Here is a 12,318-nt window from a genome sequence, read left to right as displayed (position 1 = left end):
GGGGCAAAGCGACTCCTCTCTGTACCTTTTGGGCACCAGGACCCGTCCCACGGGCTGCGTGGGCCTCCGAGAAGTCGATGACCCCTTCCAGGTCTGCGGTCCCGGGCCGACTCTGACGGTAGAAGCGGAAAAGTTTCCGAAAGGCGTCCTCCCTGGGCTCAGTCGCCAAAGTCGCCACAGAGCCCACGGCCGCTGCCATCTTCCGCATCTCGCGGCCTGTACCCTCTGATACGGAAGCAGATTCTCTGTGTTCCGGATCCGGAAATTTTTTTCGGGGCCGCGGCCTCAGCTCGAGGAGGTGCTTTAGTCTAAAGATGGCGGCTTCAGCAGCGAGGGGTGTTGTGGCGCTGCGTAGAAATATCAATCGGCCGGTTGTTTTTGTGAGAAGAATTCCTTGGACTGCGGCGTCGAGTGAGTGATGGAGATGTGGGAGTAGTGGAATTTTTAGGTCCAAGTGATCCTCAAAGCTTCTGCTTTTTGCAGGGTACTTAAGTCAGCATGGTGGCTTAATTAGGAGACTGCTCCTGAGCATGCAAGTGAGCAGAAAGAAATTTTGTTTGCAGTTAACCGTTTAGGGATGTCCGTTGAGCTTTTGGGGTCACGAATGCACCGGCTCTTGCCTTTAGGAGTGATTTGGTGTAAAGATTTATTACTTGATAATCAAGATTTACAATTTAGAAGGGATAATTTTGACTGTAGTGTGGAGGATGGATTCAAAGTGGCAAGATTGTAGGCGTGCAGAGGAGCTAAAAAGCAATTTCATTAATTTACTTAAAACGTGAGGACCTGAATTAGGGCGATGGTAGAAGGGTGGTGGTCAGATGCATTGTTTTAAAAGCAAATTAGATGCCGTTTCGTGATGGCTTAAGTGGGAGAAGTGTACGGAATAAATGAAAGGGAGGAATGATTTCTGGGTTTTTAGTATTGGTGAATTGCTTGTTTAGAAGTTAGGAGCAGGCCAAGAGAAGATGAGTAAAGTTTGAATGTGTTGACTTTGAGAAACTTGTGAGGTTTCCGTCAGGCAATTGGACAAAGGTTGTATATCATTGTGGCTGAGAAGTGGACTCCTCCAAAGCTAGACCGTTGGGGTTAGAATTCCAACTTGGCCATTTAATCGTTGTATCACTTGAATAACTGAAGTTAGTATGGGAAAAGGGCTCACAACTGGGCCTCAGTTTACTCATCGATAAAATGGAATCAATACCCAACTCATAGGATTGTTGAGAGGATTGAGTTTATATGCAAACTTCTTAGACTTGTGTTAGATACAGTGTAAGTACTCAGCAAATGATAGTTATTTTCACGATAACTAAAATTGAAACTTATGGGAGAGGCCTAGTCTAGAGATAAAGGTTGGAATAATTAGTTCTGAAATCTTTCACCATCTTCAATTTTTGTCAGCTGCAGTTTTGAGATGAGGTTTTTATATTTGCTTACCAACATGTAAACATTCGTGGTCACTCTTTTTGTAGATATTCATGTTTCAGGTCAGCCCCTTTAAACAATGGAGCAAGATTTAGTTTCTTCTTAGTTTTTTGTGGCTCAGATGTGAGTAGTAGAATGGGAAATAGGTTGGTTTGTGCCCCATCTTTTTTAAACATGTGGTTGTTGAAGACCAAGCCCAGTAAAGTCTCCCGTAGGCCCTGTGAAACTTTATGGAAAGGCTGAGGAGTTTCATTAGCATCTTGCGGATGCAAGTTTCCAGACAATAAAGGGCTAGTTTAAAACCCTTAAAAAGAGTCAGCATTATGTACAACTTGGAAACAGTTTCTCTTGGTTGTTCCATTGATTCAGCAAATATTTATTTGAGTGTCTATTCTGTGGTAGGCATTGTTTTTGGTGCTTGCAGCTGTTTTTCCTTCACCATTTTAGGCAATTTAGGAAGAGGGTTACCTTCCAGAGCTGGTTTGTTTTGAAATCAGTGTCTTCTAGGACTTTAATTATCTGGTATAAAACATATGTTTAACATTATTTTGTTCTCCAGTATCATATTCTGGGAGACCTTGATCTTGCCAGTTGGTTTGACTTAACCATTAGAGCCCTTCAAAATTTAGTCTCTGTGGATTATTGGAAGGATTAGTGGACTTTTACTTATTCATTTAGCCAATATTGAGGCCCTACTCTTTATTGGTCACTGTAAACATAGTGGTTTATATGCTGAGGGAGCTTACAGTGTAGTGGTGGGGATGAAGAGACTTAGAACAAATTTAGGCAGTTGTCGAACCAGTGAGGTTTTGGTGAACTAGGAGAACTAAATAGATATTATAAAAAGTAAATCAGTGAAGTACAAGCACTGTAGTTCAGAAGAGAAACAGATCGTGTAATTTTTGGTCTTTAAGATTATATACTCTAAATCTTTGAAGTCTCACACGGCTAGTACATTGTCTTGTATTGTGATAGGAGCCCAATAAAATAATACTCAGTGGATGTATTTGGTTTGGGTCTTGAAGGATAGTTATAGTTATAAGTTAGCCAGGGGGAGATAGGATTACCAACATATGGAGGGGGGGAGAACAACATATGCAAAGAGGGTAATCCGCAGGACAGATACAGATAATTCAGTTTGTTGTACTAGAGAGTAACTAGGGGCCAGCAGTGAGAAATAAGGCAGGAAGGGTAGGTGAGGTCAACTCAACACATTTTACTAAATTGTGAAAGACCAGTAAGTTGGGATTTTATTTGGAAATCTTCAGTATACCTGGAAACACACTGGATTATAATTTGTCTTTTTCTTCATTGTGATCTGCTCACAGGGATCATAGTCCACATAGCACAGTAACTGATATGATGAAAACACTCGATATTTGCTGAGGATGGAGACTGCAGCCAACTCAACAACTTCTCTGTCCATCTCCCCTCCTCACCACCAAGTCTGGTACATTATGGCTTTATAGTCAGTACCATAGCTGCTTCCTAAATCTTAAAGCCTTTAAGGAAATGCAAAGTAGTTCCTGTCCACAAGAAATCTGGTGACCCTGGGACCACTTTTAGTTTCTTTCTGCAGTCTAAGATAGAGAATCCAAAATATAGTAACTACTTTTAATGTTTTCTTCTGCCACACAGGTCAGCTGAAAGAACACTTTGCACAGTTCGGCCATGTCAGAAGGTGCATTCTGCATTTTGTAAGTATTAAGGAAAAGTAGGTGGGAGGTGGGGATGGCTAATGGGTACAAAAAAAAATAGAATGAATAAGACCTATTTGATAGTACAACAGGGTGAGTATGGTCAATAATAATTGTACATTTTAAAATAACTCGGAGTGTAATTGGATTATCTGTAACTCAAAGGATAAATGCCTGAGGGGATGGATACCCCATAAGTCAAAGGATAAATGCTTGAGGGGATAGATACCCCATGCTCCATGATGTGCTTAATTTACATTGCATGCCTATATCAAAACATCTCATGTACTCCATAAATATATACACTTACTATACACTCACAAAATTGTTAAAAAAGAAAAAAAAGCTTAAAGTGTTTTAAAAAATTCTTATTTATCTATCTTGCAACAGGGGTCTCGCTCTGTCCCCCTGCAGGGGTGCAGTGGCCCAATCTCACGCAGCCTCTGCCTCCCAGGCTTAAGTGATCCTCCCACCTCAGCCTCCTGAGTAGCTGGGACTACAGGCATGTACCACCACACCTGCGTAATTTTTGTATTTTTTGTAGAGCTAGAGTTTCGCCATGTTGCTTATGCTGGTCTCGTTAAACTCCTGGGCTCAAGCTATCTGCCCACCTCGGCCTCCCAAAATGTTGAGATTACAGGTGTGAGCCACTGCTGGCTTATTTTTATGGAGATGGGGGTCTTCCCATGTTACTCAGGCTGATCTTGAACTCCTGGCTTCAAGCAATCCTGCATTGGCCTCCCAAAGTGCTGGGATTACAGGCGTGAGCCACCATGCCCGGCCTACAGTCTTTATTGATAACATTTTGAGTGATACTGATTAAAAAGTGAAAAAGCTTTATCATAGGTATTTGTGTTCGTTTTTTTATTGTTGTATAACAAAATACCACAAGCATAATGGCTCAAAACAACACATATCCCACAGCTGAGCACAGTTTAGCTGGGTCCTCTCCTTAGGGTCTCACATAGCTATATATTCCAGGTGTCAGCTGGGGCTGTGGTGTGTCTCATCAAAGGGTCAATTGGGGAAAAAGACTGACTTGCAAGCTCCCTCATGTGGTTGGCAAAATTCCTTTTTTTTTGAAATGGAGTCTTGCTCTGTTGCCTAAGCTGGAGTGCATTGGCACAGTCTCAGCTTACTGCAACCTCTGCCTCCTGGGTTCAAGTCATTCTCCTGCCTCAGCCTCCTGAGTAGCTGGGACTACAGGCACGTGCCACCACGACGGGCTAATTTTTTTTGAGACGGAGTCTTGCTCTGTCGCCCAGGCTGGAGTGCAGTGGCGCGATCTCGGCTCACGACAAGCTCCGCCTCCCGGGTTCATGCCATTCTCCTGCCTCAGCCTCCTGAGTAGCTGGGACTACAGGCGCCCACCACTACGCCCGGCTAATTTTTTGTATTTTTAGTAGAGATGGAGTTTCGCTATGTTGGCCAGGCTGGTCTCGAACTCCTGACCTCAAGTGACCTGCCCGCCTGGGCTTCCCAAAATGCTGGGATTACAGATGTGAGCCTCCACACCCGGCCAGAATTCATCTTTAACTGTAGGACTGAGGTCTTTTTTTCTTGCTGACCTTTGGCTCTGAGTTGGGAGCTGCTCTCACCTAGGAACTCCCTGCAGTTCCTTGTTACCTGGTTTATCTGTAGGCTGTCTTACAATATGGCAGCTTGCTTCTTTAAAGCCAGCAAGGGCTTCTCCAGTCTGCTTAAGATGGCATCTTATATAGAACGTAATCACAGGAGTGACATCCCATTAGTTTCGCTGTATTCTTTTGGTTAGAAGCAAGTCAGCCGGGCGCGGTGGCTCACGCTTGTAATCCCAACACTTTGGGAGGCCGAGGCGGGCGGATCACGAGGTCAGGAGATTGAGACCACGGTGAAACCCCGTCTCTACTAAAAATACAAAAAAATTAGCCGGGCGTGATGGCAGCCCCTGTAGTCCCAGCTACTCAGAGAGGCTGAGGCAGGAGAATGGCGTGAACCCGGGAGGCGGAGCTTGCGGTGAGCCGAGATTGCGCCACTGCACTCCAGCCTGGGCGACAGAGCGAGACTCCGTCTCAAAAAAAAAAAAAAAAAAAAGCAAGTCAGGTTTCGCCTACACTCAAGGGGAGGGGATTATATAGGGTGATAGGGTGTAACATGGGGAATGCATGGAGATCATGGGGCCCATCTTAGAATTCTGCCTACTACAGTATTCTAATAAGGACTTGAGATTTCTAATAATTGGCAGAGGATATTTTAAGTTTTATGTTCATTGAGTACCATTTTCTTTTTTAGATTTATAACTAATAAAACTTTTTATATTAATTATATTTGCTTTCTTGTGAGGGTCTAGAAATCAGCGTATAAATTTATCCTGGGCTGTATTTTTCTGTGGGCTTTTTTAGGGTATGATCTGAGTACATAGAGTTTACACACACTTCACTGAAACCCTTTTTTCCTTGTAACACTGTAAGGGCTGTGGTAACATAACAACATAAAGGAACTTAAATTCTTAATTCTTGGTTTAATGTTACTTGACTCCCAAAGACTAATAGATTAGTTATATATAGTGCCAGTGAAGTTGTAGGGAATCTGGCACTCATGTTGAGAAGTTCAACTGATACCTTCAGTTCTGTTGTGTAGTTGGCAAAATACCAAAGTTAAGAATTTATATTTGCTTTGATCTAGCAGTTACTTTTCTAAGAATTTATCCTACAGAACTGTGTGGTCAAGAATATTCCAAAGCAGCATTGCTTAATGTCAAGTAAGAAGAAAAAACCTAAATGTTCATCACTGGGATTGATTAGATATTAAGTCACTGATGCAATGGAACTTTATATAGTTGAATAGAAAAGTTTGGCACATGTATTATGGACATGAAATATTTTCTGTAAGTATGAAAACTTCAATTTTTTCAAGAGCATTTAAATAAATTTCCTTGCAAAAAAAATGAGTAGATTTTTCTTGGTCTATAAATAAAATAGGACCTGCAAAGAATAGATCTTAGATTTAAAAGAAGGCTTTGATGTTGGTAAAACAAAATAAAATATGACAAAAAAATAATTTTTTGTTCCATTCATTGTACTCCAGTTGGAAATCCTGGTTCCTTTTTTTGAGACAGGGTCTCACTCTCACTCAGGCTAGAGTGCAGTGGCACAATCACGTTCACTGCAGCCTTGACCTCCTGGGTTCAAGGGATCTTTCTGCCTCTGCCTCCTGAGTAGCTAGGACTAGTCGTGTGCCACCACACCTTTTTTGTATACTCCTTATAGAAATGAGGCTTCACCATATTGCCCAGGCTGGTCTCGAACTCCTGGACTCAAGCAATCTACTCACCTCAGCTCCCAAAGTGCTGTGATTACAGGCATGAGCCACCACACCTGGACTGAGTTATTTATTTATTTTTTTTTTTTTGAGACGGAGTCTTGTTCTCTCCCCCAGGCTGGAGTGCAGTGGCGCGATCTCGGCTCACTGCAAGCTCCGCCTCCCGGGTTCACGCCATTCTCCTGCCTCAGCCTCCCGAGTAGCTGGGAATACAGGCACCCGCCACCGCACCCGGCTAATTTTTTGTATTTTTTTTAGTAGAGATGGGGTTTCACCGTGTTAGCCAGGATGGTCTCGATCTCCTGACCTTGTGATCCACCCGCCTCGGCCTCCCAAAGTGCTGGGATTACAGGCTTGAGCCACCACGCCCGGCCGAGTTATTTTTTTTTGAGACAGCCTTGCTCTGTCGCCCAGGCTGGAGTGCAGTGGCGCGATCTCAGCTCACTGCAGTCTCTGCCTCCCGGGTTCAAGTGATCCCCCTTCCTCAGTCACCCAGATAGCTGGGACTACAGGCATGTGCCACCACACCCGGCTAATTTTTGTGTTTTTAGTAGAGATGGAGTTTCACCATGTTGGCCAGGCTGGTCTCGAACTCCTGACCTCAAGCCATCCACCCACCTCAGCCTCCCAAAGTGCTTGGATTGAGCCACTGCACCTGGCCTATGTTTTAATATAAACAAATTTCTTAATGCCTTTGACTGTGGAAGTGGTCACATGACAATAAAGGAATGCTTTAGGAATTGTCGTATCTACAATGAATGGATCATTGGGACATCACCAGAAACTTCCCCTATATTCTAGGTTAATCCTTATAAAGTTACCCTTGAAGTAAAGGAGCAATTGTAAGATTTTGGTTTTTTTGGCAAAGCACAGCATAACTTGAATGAGACTAATGAGGACCAGTTTGTCATCTACAGGGACTAGACATCTTAATTTCTGTTGAAGGGCTGGAGGGGCAGGGTACATCCAGGCACTCTAGAATCTGCTTTCCGTATGTGATGTATAGGTTGAAACTTTTGCACAAGTAGCAAAATTGTTTAAATTAACCAGAAGTCTGTAACTAGGTTGAGTAAGGGCTAAATATTATCTTTTCTTGTTTTTTATTAGGAACATGTGATGATAGTCGTGGTGGTGGTGAGGGTGACTGGATTCAGAAATGAGTGCAACAAGGCTTTGAGGCTTAATCTAGTTTCTAGAAACGAGGCTTAGAACAAGAGTTCTGATCAAAATTTCCCTTAGCTATTACTGTTAGTATGGTTTGCATCTAGAATGACACAGAAAGCTCATGACCCGTATCTTCTCTAATGGCAGCAAGGAAAACAGGAAGTTTAACAACACAGGGATTTAGCCTTGGGTAATCAGGAAGGGTGTAAAGCAAGGTTACTGACACTTATAAATGTCTGTGATCCTATTTTTGGCTGGGCATGGTGGCTTACGTGTGTAATTCCAGCACTTTCGGAGGGAGGCCCAGGAGTTCGAGACCGGCCTGGGTAAGATGGCAAGACCCCATCTCTGCAAAAAATGTAAAAAATAAGGCAGACATGGTGGTATGTACCTGTCATCCTAGCTACTGAAGAGGCTGAGGTGGGAGGATTGCTTGAACCCAGGAAGTTGAGGCTGCAGTGAGTTGGGTTCATACCACTGCACTCCAGCCTGGGTGACAGAGCAAGACCCTGCCTAAAAAAAAAAAAAAATTAAAATTAAAAAGTCCGATTTTTGGCAGATGAAAAAGTTGGTAGTTTGATTTGGAACTCATGGAAACTTTCTCAAGTTCATGATTAATCTTTTCCTATATTTTGAATTTTTAGGACAAGACGACTGGCTTTCACAGAGGTTTGGGTTGGGTTCAGTTTTCTTCAGAAGAAGAAGTTCGGAATGTACTACAACAGGAAAATCATATTATAGATGGAGTAAAGGTAAGTTTATTTCTATACCAGATACATATATACATGTAGGTAATATTTAATTATGTATCAATTAAATAGATCATAAATGTGGAATGATGGGGACTTTGAGAGATTTGTAACTGAAGCTGCCTTAATGCTTGTTAAGAATGGTGGGGTGGTAGGCCAGGCGCGGTGGTTCATGCCTGTAATCCCAGCACTTTGGGAGGCCGAGGCGGGGGGATCACCAGAGGTCGGGAGTTCGAGACCAGCCTGACCAACATGGAGAAACCCCGTCTCTACTAAAAATACAAAAAAAATTAGATGGGTGTGGTGGCACATGCCTGTAGTCCCAGCTACTCAGGAGACTGAGGCAGGAGAACCCAGGAGACAGAGGTTGCAGCGAGCTAAGATCGCACCATTGCACTCTAGCCTGGGCAACAAGAGCGAAACTCCTATCTCAAAAAAAGGGGGGGGGGGGGGCGTTGGTAGAGTGCCCAGTTTTAAAATGTCCAGGAAAGTACTAGATGACCCTTTAATGGGTAGCAAGATATATAACACAGTGGACATAGCAGTCTACTTTTCTTTTTGTTTGAGACAGTCTCGCTCTTGTTGTCCAGGCTAGAGTGCAATGGTGCGATCTCGGCTCACTGCAACCTCTGCCTCCTGGGTTCAAGCGATTTTCCTGCCTCAACCTCCCAAATAGCTGGGATTACAGGCATGCGCCACCACGCACGGCTAATATTTCTTTGTATTTTTAGTAGAGATTGGGTTTCACCATGTTGGTCAGGCTGGTCTCGAACTCCTGACCTCAGGCGATCTGCCTGCCTTGTGCTGGGATTACAGGCGTGAGCCACAGTGCCTGGCCAGCAGTCTGCTTTTCACATCAGGCAAGCTGGGGCTGAAATCTTGGCTTACCCACCATGTGATCTTGGGCCAAATTGATGTACTATTATTATTTTATTTTTAAATTTATTTTTAATGAGACAGGGCCTTGCTGTGTTGCAGGGTGGTCTTGAACTCCTGGCCTCAAGCAATCCTCTTGCCTCAGCCTGCCAAAATGCTGGGATTACAGGCCTGAGCCACTGCCCCGGCCTGATTTACAATTTTTAATTGAGGTTAGGGAGTCATAATATCAACAAAGATGGTAAAAGGAATTTGAGGAGAAAACAAAAGAACAATGGACAAATAAAAACTGCCTGGGTTATTCATACTGACTCCCTAATAAAGTGATTTTCGGTTTGAATGTTTTTGCAGACATTGCCTTTCCTTCCTTACAGTGCTTATTTATTTTTTTAGCTCCAGGTTCACACTCAAAGGCCAAAACTTTCGCAAACATCTGATGATGAAGAGAAAGATTTTTGAGCATGCAGCCTATTAATAAAGTTAACATAACTGAGAATTTTGTCTAAATGTTTTTATTTGAAACAAATAGTTGCACCAAGCAAGAGATTACTTTGCCCACTCCAAATTAAAACAGAGCACAATAGGGGCAAAATTTATTTGGCAGGACAGTTCCAGTATGTGAAAATCTTCCTCCTCACTGTGGTTGGGGTAACTTTACTCATATGCAGCTGTTCTTACACTAAATATTAACCCCAAACTACTAGTGTCACACAAAAGGAAGTGGTCTTGACTTTGTATGTGGGGCAGCATGTTCTATAAATGCTGAAAGGTGGGAGAAGCACAAACACAACCCACTCTTTAAAAAAAAACTAAATAATTCAAAGTAGAATTTTCTATCCCCCCCATTCTCCAGTAATAAAAAGTAGTGCCGGGATCTGGCACCCAGATTTGGTTTTTATCTTGACCATTTACAAAGTGTTCCCCCATATGACTTGCATCATTAGGGTTATGGGTAAGAGTTCATTCACTTTGAAGAGACCTGTGCCTATTCCTTCCTCCTCTTCTTGCCTTCATGCTCATGTTCCTTGGGGCGGCTGCTATCTGAGGGTCTTTTAGAGCCACCATGCTGTTTGGCTTCTTCCAAAAACTTGTCCAAACCAAAAGGATCTTCCTCAAACTGAACTGGTCCTTCTCGGCCTCTCTGTCTACGGTCTGAACCAGAAAACTCCTTGTCAGGAACAAATCTAAGGAAAAAGAGAAAAGACTATGAAGTACTTTGCTTTCACCAGTGTAAACACTGAAATTGAGTTGTATGGCTTGGCACCTGTTGGTCTTTATTCTGGCTTCTAGGTCATCACCATACATGTCCTTGTCCAGATTTTTACTGGGCCTATAAATACTCTGGGCCATATCTTTGCCACCTCTCCAGGCTTGATCATAAACATTATAAATTTCATCTTCTCCACCTGCAAATCCACTGTCCATACCCTGTGGAAAAATGGATGACATTAAATAAAAGTGTAAGCATTATCAAAAGCTGAATCATAACATGTTTACAGTAAACCCTTGCTAATGTATAGCTCACATTTTCAACAATCTGAACTGCAAATTAAAAAGTCTTCATTAAAAAACTGGTAGCACATAAACTGTTCATAACAACTTTGGATTCTTTTTTTTTTTTTCTTCAGAGTCTTGCTCTGTCACCCAGGCTGGAGTGCAGTGGTGTGATCTTGGCTCACTGCAGCCACCGCCTCCCAGTTCCAGCGATTCTCCTGCCTCAGCCTCCCAGGTAGCTGGGATTACAGGCACGTGCCACCACACCCAGCTAATTTTTGTATTTTTAGTAGAGACAGTTTCACCACGTTGGCCAGGCTGGTCCTGAACCCCTGACCTCAGGTGATTGCCTGCCTTGGTCTCACAAAGTGCTATATAGCTCACTGGAGCTGTGCTCAGGTGTTCCTCCCACCTCAGCCTCCCAAGTAGCTGGGAGTACAGGTGTGTGCCACCATGTCCAGCTAATTTTTTATAGACAGGGTTTTGCCATATTGCCCAGGCTGATCTTAAACTGGGTTCAAGCGATCTGCCTGCCTAGGTCTCACAAAGTGCTAGGATTACAGGTGTGAGCCACAGTGCCCAGCCAGAAATATTTTCATCACCATTTCATTTTTTTTTTTTTTTTTTTTTTTTGAGACAGAGTCTCACTCTGTTGCCCAGGCTGGAGTGCAGTGGCGCAATCTCGGCTCATTGCAACCTCCGCCTCCTAGGTTTAAGCGAGTCTCCTGCCTCAGCCTCCTGAGTAGCTGGGACTACAGGCATGCGCCACCACTCCTGGCTAATTTTTGTATTTTTAGTAGAGACAGGGTTTCACTATATTGGCCAGGCTGGTCTCGAACTCCTGACCTCGTGATCCGCCCGCCTCAGCCTCCCAAAGTGCTGGAATTACAGACTTGAGCCACCACGCCCGGCCTCATCACAATTTTTAAATATTTTAAGCTTAAGCTTCTAACAGGTGATTATCTTGAAAATATTTACTTATGTGGAATTTCACCCCTAGATCCCTTTGCTCAGCTGTTAAGTTGCCACTGTATAGTGGTTAAGAAAGCTTTGAAATCAGCTGGGCACAGTGGCTCACGCCTGTAATCCCAGCACTTTGGGAGGCCAAAGCAGGAGGATCACGAGGTTAGGAGTTCGAGACCTGCTTGACCCAACGTGATGAAACCCTGTCTCTACTAAGGATACAAAAATTAGCTGGGCATGGTGGTGCATGCCCTGTGATAATCCCAGCTACTCAGGAGGCTGAGGCAGGAGAATCCCTTGAACCTGGGAGGTGGAGGTTGCAGTGACCCGAGATGGCACCACTGCACTCCAGCCTGGGCGACAGAGTGGGACTCCATATCAAAAAAAAAAAAAAAAAAAAAGCTTTGAAATCAAGACACCCAGTTTGAATCTTAATTCCATCAGTCACAAGCTAAACCTGTGTTTCAATTTCCTCATCTATAACATAAGAGATAATAGTATTATTTCATAGGATTTTTGTAAGGATTGAGGTAATAATAATACTTAGAACAATGCCAAGAATATAAAATGTACCTAATAAATTATCACTTAGAAGAGCTTACTTAAAACCTCCAAGTCATAATTAAGTTTCCCACTCTACTTTCCAGTAG

General features: G+C 43.2%; 3 protein-coding genes across 7 annotated transcripts in view; 1 reads left to right on the top strand and 2 right to left on the bottom strand.

The window, feature by feature from the left end:
• The window catches only part of ALKBH1 (alkB homolog 1, histone H2A dioxygenase), a 37,348-nt gene extending 37,099 nt beyond the window's left edge, over window positions 1-249 (bottom strand). The window contains exon 1 of the mRNA XM_055288647.2: window positions 26-249. Coding sequence (XP_055144622.1) covers window positions 26-208 — 183 coding nt within the window. The 5' untranslated portion in view covers window positions 209-249. The remainder of the gene's footprint in view (window positions 1-25) is intronic.
• Window positions 250-267: 18 nt separating this feature from the next.
• Window positions 268-9,707, top strand: SLIRP (SRA stem-loop interacting RNA binding protein). 2 transcript variants are annotated; one of them, XM_055288661.2, is made up of 4 exons: window positions 268-411; window positions 3,064-3,122; window positions 8,231-8,338; window positions 9,611-9,707. In XM_055288661.2, exons 1-4 carry the CDS (start codon window positions 315-317, stop codon window positions 9,668-9,670), a joined length of 324 nt encoding a protein of 107 aa, XP_055144636.1. In that variant the 5' UTR covers window positions 268-314; the 3' UTR covers window positions 9,671-9,707. The 2 variants fall into 2 exon arrangements, with proteins under 2 accessions (XP_055144636.1, XP_055144635.1); XM_055288660.2 differs by having other exon boundaries at window positions 286-411; window positions 9,605-9,707.
• Window positions 9,708-12,318, bottom strand: part of SNW1 (SNW domain containing 1) — a 50,622-nt gene continuing 48,011 nt past the window's right edge. For 2 of the 4 annotated variants that reach the window (XM_055288627.2, XM_063644244.1), the window contains 2 exons: window positions 10,476-10,639; window positions 9,708-10,395 (listed from right to left, as the gene is read on the bottom strand). In XM_055288627.2, the coding sequence (XP_055144602.1) occupies window positions 10,197-10,395; window positions 10,476-10,639 (363 nt within the window). In that variant the 3' untranslated portion in view covers window positions 9,708-10,196. Of the gene's footprint in view, window positions 10,640-12,318 lie in introns of all 4 variants that reach the window. The other 2 variants (XM_055288626.2, XM_063644245.1) reach the window with 2 other exon arrangements.

Source organism: Symphalangus syndactylus, chromosome 8, assembly GCF_028878055.3.
Source record: "Symphalangus syndactylus isolate Jambi chromosome 8, NHGRI_mSymSyn1-v2.1_pri, whole genome shotgun sequence".
Lineage (NCBI taxonomy): Eukaryota > Metazoa > Chordata > Mammalia > Primates > Hylobatidae > Symphalangus > Symphalangus syndactylus.
This window is presented reverse-complemented; position numbering and strand designations above follow the sequence as displayed.

Excerpts from the sequence above, each read along its gene's own strand:
- SLIRP (XM_055288660.2), top strand. The coding sequence starts at position 315 with ATGGCGGCTTCAGCAGCGAGGGGTGTTGTGGCGCTGCGTAGAAATATC. Across the intron at positions 3,123-8,230 it reads GAAGGTGCATTCTGCATTTT|GACAAGACGACTGGCTTTCA; the intron begins GTAAGTATTAAG and ends TTGAATTTTTAG. Across the intron at positions 8,339-9,604 it reads ATATTATAGATGGAGTAAAG|CTCCAGGTTCACACTCAAAG; the intron begins GTAAGTTTATTT and ends TTATTTTTTTAG.